The sequence below is a fragment of the Pogona vitticeps genome, chromosome 6 (assembly GCF_051106095.1).
Source record: "Pogona vitticeps strain Pit_001003342236 chromosome 6, PviZW2.1, whole genome shotgun sequence".
NCBI classification, from domain to species: Eukaryota; Metazoa; Chordata; class Lepidosauria; order Squamata; family Agamidae; genus Pogona; species Pogona vitticeps.
This window is the reverse complement of record NC_135788.1, coordinates 91,066,227-91,087,976: the sequence shown is the minus strand read 5'-3', so window position 1 is coordinate 91,087,976 and position 21,750 is coordinate 91,066,227. Positions and strand designations below refer to the sequence as shown.

At 39.7% G+C, this 21,750-nt stretch overlaps 1 protein-coding gene across 3 annotated transcripts in view; it reads left to right on the top strand.

Annotated features, from left to right (window-relative positions):
- Positions 1-20,765, top strand: part of IKZF3 (IKAROS family zinc finger 3) — a 62,877-nt gene extending 42,112 nt beyond the window's left edge. For 2 of the 3 annotated variants that reach the window (XM_073004224.2, XM_073004225.2), the window contains exons 7-8: positions 7,782-7,898; positions 17,441-20,765. In XM_073004224.2, the coding sequence (XP_072860325.2) occupies positions 7,782-7,898; positions 17,441-18,153 (830 nt within the window). In that variant the 3' untranslated portion in view covers positions 18,154-20,765. Of the gene's footprint in view, positions 1-417; positions 7,529-7,781; positions 7,899-17,440 lie in introns of those variants that run through there. The other variant, XM_020799311.3, reaches the window with a different exon arrangement.
- Positions 20,766-21,750: the final 985 nt, after the last annotated feature.

Below are 21,750 nucleotides of genomic sequence, written 5' to 3'. Positions count from 1 at the left end.
TTGTGAATACAGTGGTGCCTCGCTTATCGACGTTAATCCGTTCCAGGAAAAACGTTGCTAAGGCATTTAATCGCTAAGCGATTTTAAAAAGCCCATAGAAACACATTAAAACGTGTTTAATGTGTTCCTATGGGCTTACAAACTGACCTTATGCGAAGATCCTCCATAGGGGTGGCCATTTTCAGTGCCTCTAAAGCGAGGCAAAACAGCAGGCGGCCATTTTGTTTTTCCGGTGGCCATTTTGGAACCGCCGATCAGCTGTGCAAAAGCAATTTTTCCCCATAGGGGCCATCGCTAAACGATGATCCGGAGCAGTTCCTCTCTCTTGGCGGGAAATAATGAGGGATTCTCTTTTTGAACATCAACAGTTTTATTGAACTTAACATTTGGTGAATCAATGATCACCTCAACCGGTTCTGATAAACTAATATCTGGTAATTGTCCATAATGAGGGGTCAATAAATTTGTCCTTGAATCAACATGATTTAAGAAGGGGCTGTTCCAAGCCGTTCTTGATCATTGGGTTTCCTCAGGCGTGCACTCCTCACCGCCCACGCAGATGGTCCCACAGCAGGGATGTCTAGCCCAGCTGCCTTCTGGAGGTGGACTGTTGAATGAGGAGTCCGGCTGGACCACCTTCTTCCAATGACCCTGTCCCCACGGATACAGAAGTACTTTTCATTCTAGAGAGTCTATATGTGTCTCGTTTCCTTTGAAGGTGTCCGGATCCGGCAACAATCCTCCGGTCTTTAGATTGGGAAAATCCTCCAACAATTGTTTCATTCTTTTATATTCAACATCTCTTTCTCTCCTTTTCTCTCTGTCCTCTCTGATGTTCCCGGTATTCTAAATTGTCTCCTCCCACTCTGATCTTTTATATCTTCCTCGCACATGGACAAAATCAACTCCTCCTACTCTTTCTCTCTTTCTCCTCTACTAAAAAAAAAACTCAATCTTTTCCTCTCTTTCCTTTCTCTCTCTATCTCTTTGTTTCTTCCTCTTCCTTCAACCCTTTGTTTTCTAATACCCCTTTCACTCTTACAACTTCCTCACGAACGGGTGTCTTTTGTTGAGGGGACGGCTCACTCTCCACTTTCTCTCTTTTCTCTATCTCTCCTTCACACACAAGAAGTCCCAAATTACACGATCAGTGTATAGGAAGAATAGCATAATTGGTCAGTTTATGATAAACATAAAATGTATATACTGTACTATTTTCATTACTAAACGTGGATAGGAAAAAATCATGGCAGCTGAGACAGAGCAAGAGGGCTGTGTGAATGTACCAAATCTAACTTTACAACTCAGAGGACATAGTGTAAGGATCTTTAGGTGTGTTGGTGTATTCTTAGGTATCTCACCTTCATGCAACTGCTCCTCTGGAATTTGTCCTTCGTGAAAGGTTAGCGCTTGTGACCACATGGCTGAGAAGGGAGGAAAAAACTCAGTCTGCAACATAAAACTCAGATGTGGCTCCCCTGCTTGATCAGAGATTCTTATCGGGTCATTAACAGGTTGCCTTTTTCCGTGTTCCATTCCTTTGGTGACCACATCATTTAGTGTGACAGGAAGCAATGGTGCTCATTTGGGTCTCACTTAGCATTTTGAGGTTTTGCTAACCATACCCTCCCTCGCTCTGAAAAATGTGAAACTGTGCTTGGGGTGACGGAAGTCATATGTTGGGAACAGCTTGACTCTCCTCCCCAAAAGGCCACACCATCATGACATTGCTAGAATGGAGGACCAAAGGTTATAAAGGGGCCAGGGGACAATGAGATATAGGGAGGGGCATTGTGAGGAGGTTTCTTTCTCCCTGTCTCCTTCTAAACCCACTCAGAACATGGAGTTCATCTCTCAAGTCCTCTGTGCAATTTCATTACCACTGCGACAAGTCAACCCAATCAATTTTCTTTTACTTCTTTGACAATATCATCTGTTCTTTGCATCCCAGGACAATATTCCTTTTTGCAATTCACCGTTAGCTTAATCGTTTCATATCATAGCAGCAGTTCAGTAAAGGAGAAAGGAGATTGGGGGAGGAGGATTTTACAGATGGACACTTGCAAGCTGATCTCCAGTGGACCAAATGTACCATTTGAAAGTTCTTCAGGACTTGGTACAAACTGGAGACAATCTCGTGGTGGTGGGTACTTGGAGCTGCTGCCATATCTGGAGAAGATTGATCTTGCTTCATTTAACCATGCTGCAGTAACATCGATCATGTAACATACTCTTCATGGGGCTGATGCTGAAGATGGTTCAGGAAATTCAGCTAGTACCCTGTTTCCCCGAAAACAAGACCTAACCTGAAAATAAGCCCTAGTATGATTTGGCAGGATGCTCATAATATAAGCCGCACCGCAAAAATAAGCCCCAGTTAAGTGAAACCCCGCCCTCTGACATTGTGCAGCAAGCAGAAGATGACATGACTGTATTTGAATAAATCTACTGTTGTATATTTTAAAAAATCCCCTTAAAGTAAACCCTAATGTGTTTTTGGAGCAAAAATTAATATAAGACCCTGTCTTATTTTTGAGGAAATTCAAAAAGTCCTATTGCAAATAGGTTACTGATAGGTGTTATAACAAGATCCTATCTCTGATACTGCACACAGAACACTATCGTACCAAGGAGGCTGAAGGATTTTACCCTAGCCTTCTCTTTGCTATACTGTTTTTTTTTAATCTGTAGGGATATTTATTTATTTATTACTTGCTTGCATCACTATGAAGGAAAATTAGTTAATGTCAGCCCCCAGTAGTGGTATTTGCCTTGTATAGGTCAAGTATCTCTGCAAGGACTAGGATCAGAAATTCCCCCAACAGAACTCATGGAGAGAATTTGCTGTGTCAGGATCACTCTGAAACAGCACTGTCTTTCGTAAGGTCAGGATTCCTTATATGGATTGACTATATAAAATATTATAGTGTATGTGGGTGGATAAACTGATTTTTTAAAAAGACAGATATACAAGTTCAGCAGGAAGGATTAGGCAGGCACCAAAACTGATACTGCCGCTCTTTAAAAGAGAGGGGTGTAAATGGTAGAGGTTGGGGCTCAGTACAAAAGCCAGCTAAATCTGCACCCAGCTTAGCACACTACATTCTGTCCCGACAGGATCAGAGATAAGAGCAGTGTTTCTTCTCCTACACAGCCTCTGTACAAGCAAAGTGGTGGGCATTTAGAATTCTGCATCAAGGAAAGCTGCAACCTGTGATTTCTATAAAGTCTAAAACTTGCATTATTTACTTTATTTTATTTGTTAGTCATAGAAGGGCCACTGACATCAGCAAATCTAAATACAGTTCAGCCATTTCTCTAAGTTTTGAAATTTTAATTTCTTGCCCACATGCTTTCAAGCAACATGTCTTATCTTAGAGTGGCAACGCTGGAAAGGTCTCTATGGATCACTAAGTCCAGCCCCTCTCAGGAAAAATCAAACTCCCAACCTCTGGCCCGGCTGCTAGATACCTAAACCACTGAGCGTACCTTCACAGCAATGTTTTTTTAAATAAAAAGAAAGAGTTGAGGTTCTTAGGAAAAGGAATTCCTCTCTCACAACCCTGCTCGGTGCATTTTCTGCTCTTCCACAGAATCATGGCACACATAAAAATGATGGAGTGGGCTATGTATTTCTCTGTTGGGAGAACTGCTGAAAATGAAACAGACACAGAACTTAATTAACATGCCCCTTCTTCTATATCCACTTTGACTAATTTCTGTAATACAGCTTGAGAGATTAGTGCTTTGGTAGCCCTTTGCCTTATGTTTTAAAATGTTGTGTAAAGTGCAAGCCAGCAAATTAAATAATCTGTCTCAGGTATTTCTTTGTGACTAATTTCAGTGCCACTAAAGTATGTCTGAGGTGAGCTTAAACCTGAGTTGTCAAAACAAGAAAAGGCTTAACTTGCAGTGTCGTAAGTTTCACATACAGTACAGTATTTATATTATGCTTTTGTGCCTGATACTAGATGATTTAAAATATGTATTATTTTAAAGCAGAACTATCTTTCCTTATGGAAACCTTCCATGGGGACAACTTTGAAAGAGGTAGTGAAGTGAGAGTACAGCTACACTAATATCAGGAAGCAAGCTAATATGGACTGCTTGGGAATGGTAAGGCTTGATTAGAACAATCTAATCAAACCTGACCCTTCACATGAAAATAGCTCCTGCCAATATTGTGAAGTGGCATAACAAGCAAGCCACCTCAGGATATTGACAAACTAATAACTTCCCCTACTCAGCAGAGCACAGGGGAAGTGCGAAAATTGGTTTGTCTTTATATAGACTGTTGCTGATGTGCTGCATCAGTTATTTGTAAAATTTTAAAAATCTTTTTTAAGGGGTAGGCAAGAAACTGCCTGCAGCCACAGCTACTGCCGTGGATTCAACTACAGGTGGTTTCTCAAGTAGGCCAAGAATGCAAGGCAAAGAATATTTATATATAACTAATAACTATTGTAGTATATCACCGATAGTCTACAATAATAATAATTTAAAAAATCACTTCCCCTGCCCTATGCCAAACAGGGGAAGTGATTATTTTGCTGTATCCTGAGGTGCCTTGCTTATTACTCTGTTTCACAATTATGACAAATTAAAAGGGGAGGGTTTGCTTTAGATTGGTTCTTAATACACTTGCTGGAATCGGTCCAAACTGTAGCGATCCTACCCACACCAGAAAAGTAGAAGTCTCATAGTCAGAAAACTGGGTAGGAAAGCTTTGGGGGCCTGGCTAGTGTGCTTTAGAAAAGATGTTTCCTGATTACCATCTTTAAGAGTACGCCAGCCCATAACTGCGGCAGTCCATACAGAGGGCTAAACAGCCCCTGTAGTCACTTTCTGCAAAGCCAGTATAGACATCTTGAGGCAAATCTACACCTGCAAGTCAGGCTTAGCTGTAGCCTGTTGTTTTAGCCATGAATTGCCCTAATGATGACCGGATACATCATACAGTAGTTTGTTTTCTCAAAATTCTGTTCTCTCTCATGTCTCTTTGATCAGTTCCTCTCTTAGGGTGGGCAGCTGCAGCTGCTAGAGACCTTCTCTGGAGTTCACAGTAGCAACTCAGGCCTAGAGATCAGCAGGGATCTGATATTGTGAGGGGGAGTGAGAATGGCAATTTTTCCAATTTTGAATAGGATGTAGACTACAAGACCACAACATCTTTCCACTACAGGCACATGCCTCACTGATCCTAAATGTTGCACTGGACCTTATTGGGAGCTGAAGGGGAGGGATAATCACACACATATACACCCCACACACTTTTGCAAAGGCAGTAACAGCATTGCACATTAGCCTTAAACTTGAAAGTTCTGCGAGGCTTGCTTTACTGTTTTCTGTTGTTCCTTGATGATGACCCCAAATTTGAGTGCGCCTGTGTGGTTAGAGCTGTCAGGGCTCTATGTAAACTGCATGATGTACTCTGTTGTGCCTATGCGTTGAGTTGAGATATAGCACCCACCCTCTTCTAGGAGGGATTTTTGAAAAATTATTTAAAAGTATTTTTACCCTGGCTTTCTCCTTGAAAGGGACCCAAGGCAGCTTACGTCAATAAAATACAATATTTAAAAACTAAAAACCAGTAAGTATACAAATATTTTAAAAAGACTCAAACAAATGCCACACCAAAAACACATTCAAAAGCAACAAGCCACAACAGTCTGTTAAAAAACCCCTCTCAGACAACTCATCTCTAAGGGAAAGTGAAGAGTATACACTAAGAATTTATGATATAATAATATAAGGATACTATAAGAATATACACTAAGAGATGTATATTCTTGTGGCCCCTCATAGATGAGGACAAGAAAGAATAATTTTTTTGTCCTCACTTGTGGGATGGCAGGATATTTTCTGCTCCTACAACCAAGAGTTGTTGCATTAATGCAAATTATTTTTGCCGTTGTTCAAAGCCACAATGGCTGCTACTTTGTTGAATGGACCTTTAAGGGTTAGAAATCTTGGACGGGTTGTGTGCATGTTTTTGAACAATCACCCAGCTTTTGTGTACTTGCTTTATATGTGTGCCTTACTAAAACACTAGTTTTGTGCAGAGATATTTTGTACAAATTATGAAGAGCTATTACAGGAGAAAAAGCCTCCTCTTATCTAAATCTCATGCTAGAAATAAATAATCTCACGGAGCTTGACAATTCCTCAAAATTCCTTGTGTTGAGGTGTCTCATCATGTTAAGACAGCCTGAACTGATGAGAATGAGGAAAGTAGCAAGTATTATTCCCATCCGTACTTCCCCGAACAACTGCTCCTGCTATAAATATAAGAAGTCAGCTTTTCTGTGTTATACAGTTCATAAGGATGGTGGACTGCTTATGGAGGAAAATAATGATATTTCCCTTCATGGGATGTTTACTGCTTTCCATCTGTGTGAGTGATGTGTGTCTGTGTTTTTATCTCTCTTTGTGAATGGCATATGTATCTGGGCCACTGTGTAGGAGACAGCATTCCAATATTGAGACTAGTCCTGCTCACTTTACACTTTGGTCGTTCTCATAGCTGACACGCTGTCTTCAAACGTGACTGAATCAAAAATGTTGTAGCCTCTTGTTGAGAGAAATATTTTAAAGACCAGCTGTCTTTCAGCGAGTTCATTTGATATTTGTCTGATACAATAGCATAATGCTGTCCAACCTCTGGTAGGAGAAGAGGAAAAAGAAAGACAGAGAATGAATAAAGAGCCTTCTTTTTCTTGAGAAACCTCTGATACGCTTTTTAGACATCCAAGGTTCAGGGAACTCAGTCTGAAAAACCCTGCTCCAGACCGGCAGGTTATTTAATATGATTTGTGAGGCTTCTTGGATACAATATGGGATCTATTGCTAGAATGTGAAAACGCTCTGTCGCCTCTCATTGAAATAATTACACAGAAATGCTCTACTGGAACCTTTGCTTTTAGGATGAAGATGTTTAACATACTTTGTGTCGTTGCTTATTCTTGTTACTGCTTTCTGTTGGAGAAGAAAAGAAAATTGAGGAGGGAGGATGAAATAGAATATAATGTCCTGTAACTGGGCACAAATGGCTGTCCGGTTGGAGGACATGGAATAGGAACACCAGGTTTGATTGTCAGTTCCACCAGTAATTATAATCATGTTTTGGATCTAGGTTAGTTAAACTTAGAGGAGACTGACTGAAATCATGACTAACTCAAATCTGTTTGATTTCAGTAGGTCTACTCTAAGTATGACTAACTGACTCTATCGCAGTGGCAATGCAGTACTAATAATTGTATTGCATAGGTTGAAGATAACAAGGTTTCACCAAATGGCTTTTTCTTAACACGTTGGTGTTCTGTAATCAGAGAACTGAATGTTTCCCTTTTGCAGCTGTTTTTTAAATGTTGAGGGCCTACCTGCAGGTGTCTTGCAGTCTTACTCAAAATCAAATGGAAAATTGGGCGGGACAAGATCTCCTTCTATGTTTCACATATTATCAGGCCCAGACAGTTGATCAGCAAGTGGAAGTGTGCTATCAATGCTGTGCGTTTCTTTGCTTCCCTTTGTAAGTCTAAGAATTGCAAGGTTTGGATCTGTTTTGCCTCCAGCTTTGCTGACCACAGGGTTGAAACAGAGGTGTGCGAACAAGAACAGGAAGAACCCCCCCCCCAAAAAACCCCCGCCATGCAGCAAGTTCCATTCAGGTCTCCCAGATGAACTCTTGCGGGCAGCTGCATGTTCTGTCCTTCCTAATTTCCTTTTCTGGATCTCTCTTTTAGTCATGAGTCTGATCTGTCTCTTTGCTTTTCCCTATCTAGAAAGCGTGGAGGGACGGCACAGCAAAACTGAGATGGGGACCGAACGGGCCCTTGTGCTGGACCGCATAGCGAGCAATGTGGCCAAAAGGAAAAGTTCCATGCCACAGAAATTTATTGGTAAGATTGTTGGGTTTTTTTTTTAATGAAAATTCTTTGGAATGCTGCAGCTGAAAAGGCTAGACATGTTTTGCATGGGCTGATTCAGGAACTTGTGTTTTTCAGGGATGCGGGAATGAGTAGTATCCCATGCATAAGGAATATGCATTCACGTTCAGATCTTAAAAAGTGTTCAGTGCCTAATTCCCATGCAACAGGCACAATAGGACATATGCTTTCTGGAAATTTATTTTAACTGTCTATCTGCCCGTCCACTGATTAATTGGTTAACTTTTAGAACATCTGAATGTTTCCAAAATCTCAATGATAGTTGCCTTTTGAAGCAATTCTATGATGACTCAAAAACACTATATAGAAGAGCTTAGCATTTTCTTTTTCATTCCTATCATAGTCAATACAGTCAAAGCATGTTAAAAAGTTATAATTCACAGCTGTGTTATTAATGTTTCCATTCGGATTTAACTCCTATTGATTAATCAGCAAATTAGTGGATAACTCTACTGATTACACCAATTAAAAATTGAACCCACAGTGGTGATTGCACATAATTTTTTGGACAGGGACCATCATATGTAGGTTGAGAAATATATATCTGTGTATAAGTTTGGGCTTAGATATTTGTGGATACAAACTATATATACATACACAGAAACGCATCAGCCTCATACAAATATTTTTTGCATTTACTTTATCAGTTTTTGATGAATTCTACTAAGACGTACTTGTGCAGAACAGAAGAGCAATTTAAAAATCAGTTGCTCAATTTCTGAATAATATTTTGTAGTTATTTAGCCCAATTATCCTGTGAATTATCAGATAGTCCTGTTGTCTGTAAAATATATTATAATTAGGGCCACTGCTTAAACTAAATTATTAGTATATTATTGTTGATAGTAAATATTAATAAATATTAATATTGTTAGCAGCAGTATTAACACTGACAGTATGGTTTATGTATGTATTTAATTACTGGTATGTTTATCATATAGGATATTTCACATTTAGTGTTTTATCATCATACTAGGATTATTATATGAGATTCTTGTTTGAGAAAGAACTAATGCAAGATGGGTTAGATAGAGTATTCATTTTTAGAGCAAAGAAAACACACCTTCAAATGAAGGACAGATTTAAAAGGGAGCTTATTGTTCCAATAGCTGATTCATTCTCTTCCTTTTCTATGTGAATTTGCATGTTACCAGAACTTCACAGTGGAGAGCCTTTTTGAAAAACGGATAGAACTTACCAATCAATAAAGCCAGCTAGCATATATTTGTAGGAGAAATTTATGAGGCTGTTTAGGATCTACTGGGTTTCTATAATAGGGGATGAAACAGAAAATATTCTGTTTATATGCCTGTAACTCACATCCCAACTGAATAAAAATTGCTCATTTGTAGATTTAACAGACTACCCACGGAGTTGATTAATTTGTATAGCTTTTAATTAGCTTTTATAACCCTATCCTTGATAGCTGCTTGAAATCAGCAAGTGAGCCTGTGTGTCTCCAGCTTTAAAAGATTCACCACTAATTTCTGCAGGTCAAAAACACAGCCTTGTTTGTTTGTTTTGATTCTGTCTATTCAGCAGCTCTCGTTAAATCTTAGCTGGCCAGATAACTCAGGGTTTTGTTTTGTTTTTGGTATCTAGCTGCTGAGCCAGAGGTTGGGAGTTCAATTCCTCACTGTGCCTCCTATGGGTAGAGCCAGCCCGTGTGACCTTGGGCAAGCTGTGCAGTCTCATGGTGGCCCCAGAAGAAGGGGACGGTGAATCACGTCTGAGTATTCTGTATCTAGAGATCCTGATGACGGGACGTGATTATTAATTACATTTTAAAGTCCAGTCAAACCTCAGCAAATCAATAGCCAGATTCTCTAGAGCTAGACTTGCTATTATACAATAACAAGTGGGACCTTTTAGTTTCAGACCCTGGAAGAACCCTGACTCTTATGCTTTGTGCTACTTCTGTAAAAAAAGAAAAAGAAAAAGGTTGTTCAGCCCAAAGCAAGCAAACTTTCCAACCTTTTGCTTCAGATAAAAATATCCAAGGCCAGTGTTTACCCTACACCCTACGTTCCCCACCACTACGCCGTGCCCAAGTTATAACAGACACTTGTGATTTTACAAGCAGATCTCTTTTTCTGATCTTCATGTACTGTTCTATGACTGATTGCCTTCCTTTCTCTATTTTACCACTCTGAAGAAGAAGAAGAAACAAACCGATCCTAATTTTTGACTTTGACTACCCAAAATTAGAAGGGGGATAATTAATCATCAGAACCACAGAGACTTCCTTCAGATATTTACAAATCAGATATTTACAAATCAGAGTTGCTGGTCACTTGTGCAAAAACAGCTGCTGATACATCATCTGTGATTTAGGAAAAGGAGCCTTTAGATAATGGATTCCCCCCCCCCCATTATCACGAAGTAGGTAAAGCAAAAGCAAATTTTGTTGCTTGTATACCACCCCATAATGCTTAAAGCACTCTCTGGGCAGTTTACAAGTGAATTATGCGGGCAACACATTGCCCCCCCCAGTGATCTGGGTACTCATTTTACCAACCTTGGAAGGATAGAAGACTGAGTCCACCTTGAGCCGGCTACCTGGGATTGAACCCCAGGTTGTGAGCACAGTTTTGGCTGCAGTACAGCGGTTTAACCGCTGTGTCATGCGGCTCCTACCCTGTTTCCCCAAAAATAAGACCTAACCTGAAAACAAGCCCTGGCATCATTTTTCAGGATGCTTGTAATATAAGCCCTACCCCAAAAATAAGCCCTAGTTAAGTGAAACCTTGCCCTCCACCATTGTGCAGCAACCAGAAGATGACACGACTGTATTTGAATAAATGTAGATGGTTGTACATGAAAAAAATAAAACACCCCCTGAAAATAAGTCCTAATGTGTTTTATGGAGCAGAAATTGATATAAGACCCTGTCTTATTTTCGGAGAAACACGGTAGGTAAATTGGGGTGGGGGAAAAATAGCCATATTGCCCATTTTTAGAAACAAAGTTCCGGATTGACTGTATCCCAAATTTTATACCTTCTTTACCCAATGAAAGGTTTTGGAGACCTTGCAAGTTCACCTTGTTTTTAATGATTTACAGATGAAATAAACCCGAAGAATAATGAGCCAACTGTGAAACATCTCAAGTTTATCAGTTATTCTCTCTCTCTCTCTCTCTCTCTCTCTCTCTCTCTCTCTCTCTCTCTCTCTCTCTGGGAAGTTCTGTGAATTGTATCTGGTGAGATGGGAGGTGGGGAGGTTAAGAAGTGATCAGACAGGCATTTGTCCTCAGTTTGGTCCTGGTAGCAGATGGACTGGTTTGCTCTTTCTCCCAGTGACGACATGACATGTTTGATGCTCGTGGGATCACAGCTCAGCAGGTTGTGGATACATATATATTTAAGTAGTTAAAACGAACTACTTTAGTTATTTTTCAGAAATGAGAAAGGAAAGATTCATATTTCAAACCGAAACTGTAATGATAGCTATTAGGAGCACTTTGGAACTATAGTGATTGGAAATTACTTTCTAAGTTCCGGCTAAGTTTCTGTTTACTGGTCTTAGATTAAAAAAACAACAGACATACTAAAAATGTGTATAAAAGACACCATCCATTTTACCACTTCATTTTATTATTTTGTACTGTCAAGTTGATTGACTTAAGGCACCAGTTCTCAGGGACTTCTAGGTATAACATACACTGAAATGGTTTGCTAGTCTCTTCTACAGCCATGCAACTTACCTAAAACCACCTAATTTGGCTGTTCTCCCAGAAGGCACAATACAGAATCAGATTCCTAAACCAGGTATTCTGACCTATGGAGCTCCCCAGCCAGTTTTATGTACTACTGTTTAAGGGCACTGGCAAATATAGCAAGAAACCTGGAGCTATTAGTTTGATGTCATAACTCTGTACATTGCTGTATTTCCACAAGTGACAGGGAAGGCAGAAACAGTGAGGTAAGAGAAGTTAAGAGCAGGGATAGACCAGCAAAGTATATTGTCAGGATTTCAAAAGGAATTTCCTCAATCTGTGGTCTTCAAAACTATTCACCAAGTCATATGTGTATCTTTGCTATCATTGGGAAGAAACTGCAAGTGCAGATTATTGTTATTTTCCTTTTTTCCGTTGTGAATTATACATAAATTAATGTCCGCAACTCAAACTCCATATCTTTGAAAATATGAGAAACATGCTTCCATCAAATGGGAAAGATGTATAGAAAAATTGTGTATATTGTAAAAAAAATGCACAGGAAACTGTGTACAGTACTGTACATTAGAAAAAGAGCATGTCAAAATATAGATGAATTTCCATGCAAGAAGAAAAAAGTCACGGGACCCAACATGAAATAAGGACAGGAAGAAAAGCAGGTGTGGATTGGCGAAGCATAACAAAAGTGCGATAGATATTTTCACATCCCCAGTTATGTGGTTTAGAGCAGCAGCAGCTCCTTGTGTAAAGTCTAGGCAAAGTGATGAAGTAGGAAAAGAGACTGTACTGTCAGACATTTCTCTGCAAACAGAAAACTAAAACTGCAAGGGTTTGAATTAGTTCCTTTCTTCCTGACATGTCATCCTTTTATTTGCAAGGAAGGGAGCTTCTATGGGGGTGGGAGAATGCCATTCCACTCCTGTATCTTTCCAATTGATTTTTTTTTTTAATTATGGGCGGGGGAGGCGTGTTTTGCAACTGCAGTCCACAAGTCTTTATCACCCTGCACACTGCAAAAGAACATCACACATATTCAGTTCGGGTTTCTTTTTCTTCTTTCCTTTCTTTTTTTTCATGCCACATTCTTGATAAGAGCTGAAATTATGCCAAAGTTTTCTGGGTCATCTTGTGGTTTGCCACCTGCAATGAATGCACGTGTATGTGCGTGCATTCACTGTTACCAAGTTATATGCATCAGATTGGGTACGGCTGATGTATATAATTGGTGCAGGTAGAAAGAGTAACTGCTAGAGTTCTCTCTTTTACTTGGCTCTATCCAAGTAAAACATGGATTTACTTGGATAGTCTTTCCACTTTGGAGTTTGCCTCTGGACAGAGTTTGCCTCAGGAGGGGTAGGCAAAAACAATGGGAAAAACAATAGTTTCTGGCAAAGCACAGTAGCCCTACTCAAGCATTATGCCTGAAATCAAGTAACACTTGTAACATGGTGGTCATGTGAACACACAAGTAAGTTTACTGTCTGCAGTTGTACCTAGAGGTCAGGCAGGCAGACACTGGTGTGCTCCAAACCAACATATTCAATGGGGTTTGTAGGTTTGGAGTGACTTGAAGATCTGAAGCAGCCACACACTTTGGAGGTCTGGGGTACGCCTTATAGTGTTGCTGTTAATGACTTATGACTTCTGATAAAGTAGGGCTCCCAATCAAAGAACTGTGCTTGTAAGCCTTGCTGTACACTTTCACTATGAATATGCAAAGATCTTCCTGACCTGGGGACAATGTGGGGCAGTGCTTACCTGTGTGCCTCCATCTCCACCACATTTGAAGCCCTAACCAACTTCAGGTCATAGCTCTTGAATAAGGCGTTAGTGTTCTCGGCTGATCAGTGCCTGTACATTCCCTTGAACTATAACAGAACATTCTCACCACATTACAAATGATGTAGGATGGAGCCCTGGCAGTTAAAGCAGTATCGAACCACCATCGCTGCACAGTGTTGAAACACGGTTGCATGATCTTCACGGAAAGTTCATGCAAGGAGCTGCAGTATGGCTTTTTGCAGAATGCAGACTCATTGATCCCTCCACAGTAGGAGTGGCAGTTTACAATGCAAGAGCTACTGCTAGTTTTCCTTTTGTATACATGTAGACTGTCACAATGATGGACGTTTTCTTAGTTAATCATATGAGAAAGTCAAGCCAACAAATTAAAAACCTCTAGTACCTCTTGAGAAACTAGCCTCAGAATTTTATTTGATTCATCTTTTCTAGAACTGGTAATATGAGTCATAGAGAAATGTCATGCGGTGGGTTTGTGTTTTTTTTAAATTTTGTTTTAACTGTTGGTTGGATTATGAGATGGGAAGGTAGCTCTTTGAAGCACATTACTAAAGAAACGTGAGTGGTTTGTTTCACCCCATCCCCACCGAACAGCCTGGAGAGTTTTGTGGTCCTTGAGTCATCCTGCTGCTAGTGATAAGTATCTTAAGGGTTTGACATTCTAGTTTCAATCATTTTATCTCAGAGGATTTTAATATAAAGGCTTTGTTGTTTTATGCACATGAAGAACTTAGCCATTTCAGCAGAATTCCATTGCCTTGTCATCAAAACTGGATGAATTCCGTGATGATACCAAAACAAGTGCAGAAATCAGTCTGGAGTATAAAATTCAACTGAAAATGTCAAGATCTCATTTCATCTTTTTTTAAAAGAAAGGCACATTGCTGCTGTTACATACTGTACCATCAAGTCACCTCAGACTTAACAGTGACCCTATGAATGAGTGATCTTCAAAATGTCCTGGCCGCAACAGTCCTGCTCAGCTCTTGTACACTGTAGGCTGGTGGTTCTCAAACTTTGGCCCACAGATATTCTTGGACTATCGAAATCCTGTAGTCCAGAAATCCTGGCCAGCGCAGATAGTGGTGATAGCTTCTGGTAATTTTAGTTCAAGAACATCTGGGGACTCAAGGTTGGGAACCACTGCTCTAGATTGTGGCTTCCTTTATGGAATCTGTCCATCTCATATTTGGGTCTTCCTCTTTTCATACTGCTTCAACGTTTCCCAGCATTATTGTCTTTTATATAGTCATGCCTTCTCATGATGTTCCCAAAATTGGACAGCTTCAGTTTTCTTGTTTTTCACTCCAGAGATATTTCAAGCTTGATTTGCTGTAGGAACCTACTTGTTCATCTTTCTGGTATTCCAGAGTATCCCCAGTGCTCTCCTCCAGCACAATTTTTAAAATGAACCTTTTTTTCGGACAGCTTTCTTCGCTGTCCAATATTCACACCCGTACATAGTGATCAGGAATACAAGAGTGTGGATGATCTTGGCCATTGTCTCCAGTACAAATCCTTGTATTTGATAATCATTTCTAATTCCTTCATTGCTGCCCTTCAGAATCTCAATTTTCTGGTTTCTTGGCAGCAGTCTCCATTTGGATTGATAACTGAAGCAAAGTATACAAAATCTTTAACAATTTCAGTTTCTTCATTGTCAACATTAAAGTTGTGTAATTCTTCTGTGGTAGCAATTTCTGTCTTCTAAATGTTCAACTACAGTCCTACTTTGGCACTTGTTTCTTTCACTTTCATTAAAAGTCATTTCAAGTCATTACTTCTTTCTGCCAGTAAAATGATGTCATTTGCATATCTTAAAATTATTGATGTTTCTTCCACCAATTTTTACTTTTTAAATAAGGTATATCATACAGAAAGTCCAGCTTTCTGTATGATATACCTTATTTACAAACTGAACAGATAGAAATATAAAATGTTTGTTTGTTTGTTTGTTTGTTTGTTTGTTTGTTTGTTTGTTTATTTATTTATTTATTTATTTATTTATTTATTTATTTATTTATTTAGTTTATATCCCGCCTATCTGGTCAGTCATGACCACTCTATGCACCCTTGTCTGAAACTTTTGCCTATAGGGGACAATTCTCTCTCTCCGTATTCTGTCTTAAGAGTAGCTTCTTTTCCCCAATACAGGTTAAGCACCAGGACAATCAAGTGCTGATTATTTTTTTAGAATAATCCATAGCTTTTCATGATCCACACAATCAAAAGCTTTACTGTAGTCTACAAAGCATTGATTGATCTTCTGAAACTCTTTGGTGCCTGTAGATATAGTGGTACCTCGACTTACGAACTTAATCCATTTTGGAGAGGCGTTCGTACGTCAAAAAGTTCGTGAGTTGAAGTACCATTTCCTATTGAAATGCATGGGAATGGACTTAATCCGTTCCAGCATTTCAAAAAAAAAAAAACCTAAATAAAAATAAAAAATAAACAGAGCAAGTCCCACGCTGGGACTGCAAAAACAAAACAAACAAACAAACAAAAACACACAGAAAAACCTCACAGAAACATACCTCCCCAGTCCAAACCCACCCTCCAAAACCCACCCAGAACAGGTTTTTTAAAGGGACTTACCAGTCCGAAGCCCCTCGGTGCTCCGCTGCCTCCGCCACAGCTGGGGGCAAGCGGCCAAGCTCAAGCCTCCCGGCGATGGGTGACTGCTGCCTCTAATCGCGGTGGTGGAGGACCCCCGGGAGGTCTCCAATGGCAGCGGGGAAGCTCCCAGGGCTTCTCCGCCGCCATCAGAGACCTCCCGGGGGCCCTACGCCACCACAATCTGCGCCCTCAGGCTTTCCCAGGGAGTAGAGCGGGCCTACCGGGGGGGAAGCCCTCCTGAGGTCTTCCCCCGATAGGCTCGGTTTACTCCCAGGGAAAGCCTGAAGGCACATTTATTATACCTCTTTACCCATTCATTAGTCCAGCTTTCTAATTGCATATAATTCAACCATGATATATTCTTATTTTGAAGGATTTGTTTCATTTGATCTTTCAATCTCATTTTATACAACCAGTCTTTTCATCTAATCACTTTTTTTCTTTAAATAATTCCGCATACACATATTGCATATACATATTGGCAGGAAAATTATCTACTTCAGTCACTAATCCTAATGGAGAGTTAAACGGACATAAATTCTTTCTATTCTTGTATCAGATATTTAACATAGTCTTTAAAAAGTGTTATTAATTTTGCTTATTTTATATTTCTTGATCATACCAAATAGATGTTTTTCAATATCAACCTGTAATTCTGATGATTCCATTTTCCATATAACTGGGTTATATATAATTTCCCTAATTAACCTCAACTGATTAGCCAAATAATAATTTTTTATATTTGGTATGCCTATACCTCCTTTTTTGTTGTTTTATACCATACTTTTTATTTATTCTGGCTTTCTTCCCTTCATTGCATTATTTGTTAATCTTTCCCTGCCAAAATTTAAAATCATCTTCTGTTAACTCTATTGGTAATATTCTAAATAAAAAATTAATTTTTATCAGTGTGATCCTTCCAAACCAAGAAAGTTTTAAGTTAGTATATTCCTGTAGTTTCTTTTTAATATCTCCTTTTAATTTATTATAATTATGATCCTTTATTTTTTGAGTATCTTTTACTAAATCTATACCTAAATCTTTAACTGATTTACATATCTTAAAATCATATTTATCAACAAACTTTTCTTGTTCTAAATTATTATGATTATACCACATTATTTCAGATTTTTGCCAATTTACACGTAATCCAGTTATTTTTCCAAATTTTTCTAAATGAATTTTAATTCTATCTATACTTTCTAATGGGTTTTTCACTGTCAATAGGGAACCATCAGCAAATAAAGTAATCTTTATTTTATTATTTTCACCCATACCTTCTTTATTTTTCTTTTGTTTTTCCTGATAATGCTAGCACAGACTGACATGGCTACCTCTTCTAAAAATGCAAATTTAGAATTTCACCTTGTAACTCCTATTTTTCTTCACTCCCGTAGGTGAAAAACACCCTGGCTTTGAAATGAATTACAGCCCTGGCTTTGCCTATGAGAAGGAGAGGGATGTCATGATACAAGGATGCATGATGGATCAGACCATTAACAATGCCATTGGCTATCTTAATTCAGATGCTCTGCGCTCAGTTGCGCAGACCCCAACAGCCCCAACGTCTGAGATGGTCCCTGTGATCAGCAGCCTGTATCCCCTTGCACTTACCCGCCCTGAAGTGCCTAATGGCAACCCCCAGGAAGTGGAAAAGAGCCACACCCAGATGAGGGACAAGACTTTATCTTCTGACAGAGGTCTTTCTCCAAACAACAGTGGCCAGGATTCCACAGACTCAGACAGTAACCAAGAAGAGCACCAAAATCATTCCTATCATCAGAACCAAATGGCCCTTCATCCTTTGCAAGCCCGGAATGGGCTTCTAGCCTTCAAGGAACATCCTAGGGCTTATGAGCTCTTCAGGCCACCAACTATTTGTCCCCGTGATGTCTTGAAAGTCTTCAACAAGGATGGTGAACCCGTTAGGGTCTACCGATGTGACCACTGTTGTGTCCTTTTTTTGGATTATGTCATGTTCACCATCCATATGGGGTGCCACGGCTTCCGTGATCCTTTTGAATGTAATATGTGTGGCCACAGGAGTCATGACAAATATGAGTTCTCCTCCCACATAGTGCGTGGTGAGCACAGAATGGGACTGAAATGAAAGTGGAAGGCCTCTATAATTTTCTGGAAAATGAAGAGCACAGCTATATTATAAAATTGTTCCTGTTTGAAACCAATTTAAGTGTTGTGCCTTCTCCCAAACAAACCGGGATTATAGCTTTGTAAGAACTCTGTCAGGTTCTTAACATTCTTTACCTTTACCTTTACCGAACTACTGCTCCCAGCTGAGAATGAGCCGATTTAAACAAGGATACGTTATGGATCAAACCATCAGCAATGCCTTGGTGCAGATATTTTGCATCTGTCATGTAGTCAGACATGAAAGGATCTGCATTTTATAAAGAAAATAGAGAATTTGCTTCAATCTTGTTTCTGTATCAGCTGTACATGTGTTAGACTCTTATCTACACTGCACTCGAAAACTCAGAGCTTATCCAGATGGAGTAAAAGATCTGTCCCAGTTGATCATGCTTGGTCCCATTTGAGACAGCTATGTTTCTGGCTAGCGTACTGGTTCTTCCTGGTCAGCCGTTTAGGGTGTCTAGTTTATGTCCTCAAGGAGCACTCCTCTCCATTCTCTCCTTCTAAAAGAAGCAGTAGGCAACGACAAGTAAGACTGTGATAAATTGGGATGAATCTGAAGGAGCTCAGTAAGGTCTGCATTGGACCAGTTGTAAGTAGGTTATGGGTGGTGCTGAGATGTAATGGAATTTTCAGGTCCCAGTAGCAGTTAGCTGACAAAACTCTGTTATATTGGCTGGAAGAGAGTTATCTTAAGTGCCTGTTGCTATAGAAAAGTAAATGCACATGTTGTCTATGAGTACATGTCAAAGACAAAAATCCAGTTTTTTATAAGATGTTTGTCCTGTATTAATAACACAGCTATAGTTTTAATGAGATATGTATATATGTAAAAAGTCACAGTTGATGCTATTACACTGCTTTTTGCAATTAACCTTTAGTATTTTCACAAGGAGATAGTGATGTAGCCCGAGGGATTGTGTTTTTCTCAGGTATGTTTCAAGTTCCACTTTTTAAATATTCAGCTTGAATCTAGAGCTTTTACTTTAACAGATTTATGGAACAGCACACAGGCAATATTGTACCCGGTGGCTCATGGGGCACCACTGCACAAAACATAAAAGACTGTGTTTGCATTTTGACAATTTTGTAATCATTCCCTGCAACTTAGGGTGCAGTCGACAGCTGCAAAGGCACATGCCTGACAGCACCAGAAAGGACTTGTTTGACAGGAGCAATCTTCCTTAAAAACAATCCTTCCATCTGCTGGAGAATTCCTCCAGCCTTCTCCCAAAAAGTAGAAACCCTACAGCTGAACCAAAAAGGTCCAGCCTGGGCATAAAATTAAGGTCAGGCTGGACTGCATTTTCCTGTGCATTGTATGATCATTGGGAAATAGATTGCACCAAATCCCTAGACTTGAGAATGGACTCTCAAACCTTAATGAACCACGGGTGTCTCCATTAAAATCTTCCTCTCCTGATATCTAAAATTTTACCCCTAGGCTAATTGCCGCAAAGTATCCTGAGTGTTGATAGCTTTCATCTGGCATCCATTTGTTCAGCTGTTACTGCAATCATGTCACATTTTATTTTACAGTTCTTAGCAGTGCCAAACCCACAGTACTCTTCTCCCCAATTAAAGGTAGACTCAAAGAGAAAATCCTTGCCTACCACTTACACTGGAGACATAGGCAGCATGATAAAGTCATTGTTGCCCATTGTGTGCCTTGTTTATTGTCTGCCTAACTCATGTCATAGGACTGCTCAAAACATGTTGTGCACATTTTTTAACTATCGGCAATGATATTCTATTGCACTGCTTCCCAAACTGTGCCAATTATTTATTATTAACCCCAAACCAGCTCTTGTCTGGTAGGCTTGCCTCTGCACAGCAATTACTTCTTGGTGCAGAAAGAACAAGGGACAGGTGACCTATGATACTTCCAGACAGGACTTTTGCTGTACAGTCATCACATTCATGGAGCATTTTCCCACTACTTTCTCTCCCCACAGAGCATTGATGAAGGAGGGAATCATGGAATAACTTCCCTATATCTTTTGATTGATTATGCTAAGAGCATTCCCATTAGCAAGCATCCATAGTTCATGTATGAGCGTGGGTTCTTATGGAACCTTTTTACTTTTAGATGGGAGAAAAGTTCTAAGCAACAAGGTCCTGCTTAGGGACAAGAACATGAGCAAGTGTTAAGCCAAAGTACTAAAGATGTGGTTCTTATTTTAAAAGAGAGTGAATGCACTGTAGCACACAGGTTTCTCCAGTGGCACCTTCTGATTTTCTATGGTACTAAAAGCAGCTTCTGAAGCACAGCTGTGAGAATGATTGCCTTAACCAGATCAGGAGTCAGGAGAACATGGATGTTTAAAGGCCTGGATGGGAGTACACAAAGAACCTCTCAAAGTGGCTATTCAGAACTTTATCAGAAGCCAATGCAATGGCATGTTAATGCTTTGAAAATAGGCTTCTGCATGTCTTCTGTAGTTGTCTTTCCAAGTTACACAATGATGAAAATGTTATGCCATTTTGCTGATGTGTTTATTTTTACAAAGGCTTTTCTACAATATAAAATAGCAGATTTATTTTTAATACAACATGCTTTTCTGTATCCAAGACTCTCTTATGTTTCACTTCATTTTTTTCCACCCAGACATTAAAGGTTAATGAGGAGGGGGGCACTGTTTGTGAACCAAACAGGAACGTAGCAAGCATCCTTCCTTAACTAGTGTCCATGTGGATTTACTATATGTAAAGTACCAGGTGAACACTAGATTACACCCAACACACAACCTTATGTGATACTACATAATTCCCCTGGCTTCTGCCTTTTGTTTGGGCCTGCTGGTTCTGCAGTTAGGAACACAGGAAGTGGCTTACACTAATTATTGATCTATCTAACCTGATATTGACCTACATAGTGTGGTCTAGCAGCAGACTAGAATGACAGACTAGATACGACTCAAGAGACCTGCATTTGAATCCCTGCTCAGCCACAGAAGCTTACTGGGGGTACAATAATTAAAACCACTCCTTAAATATTTATCTTGAAAAGCCCTATTAGAGTCACTATCTGTTCTGACTTGATGGCACATAACACTGACTGTGGTTCGCAGTGGCTCTCTGTGTCTGAGGCAGGAGCCAGCTCAACCCGGAGATTCCTATTCAGCAACAAAGCAGGCCTAATCGTGCTTAACTTCCAGTATCAGAAAAGGTTGTTGTGTATACAGATGCATGGTAGTAGTTCTTCAGGTTAGCGAATGGACACTAAGAAGCTAAAGATGGAGATTCTTGGAGGAGCAAACTACACACCTTTTATTTGTTCACATTGCTACGTATTTCCTTTGAGAATTTGGTATGGGTTCTTTTAGTACATAAAAACGCCGCAGGATGCTGCAACATGAATCAGAATTTCCAGGAGGGAGCATTTATCTTTTTCTATGTGGGCCCTTGTCTTCCTCTTATTCTGCTGAAACATTTTTTTTGTGGCAAGAAAAGCAGCTTGGAGGTGCTAACCTGGATAAAGAGAACCAGCCCACAGGAATGAGAAAAGCAGCATTTCTAGCACCCCACACAAACTTCCGTCTGCACACACTTCAGG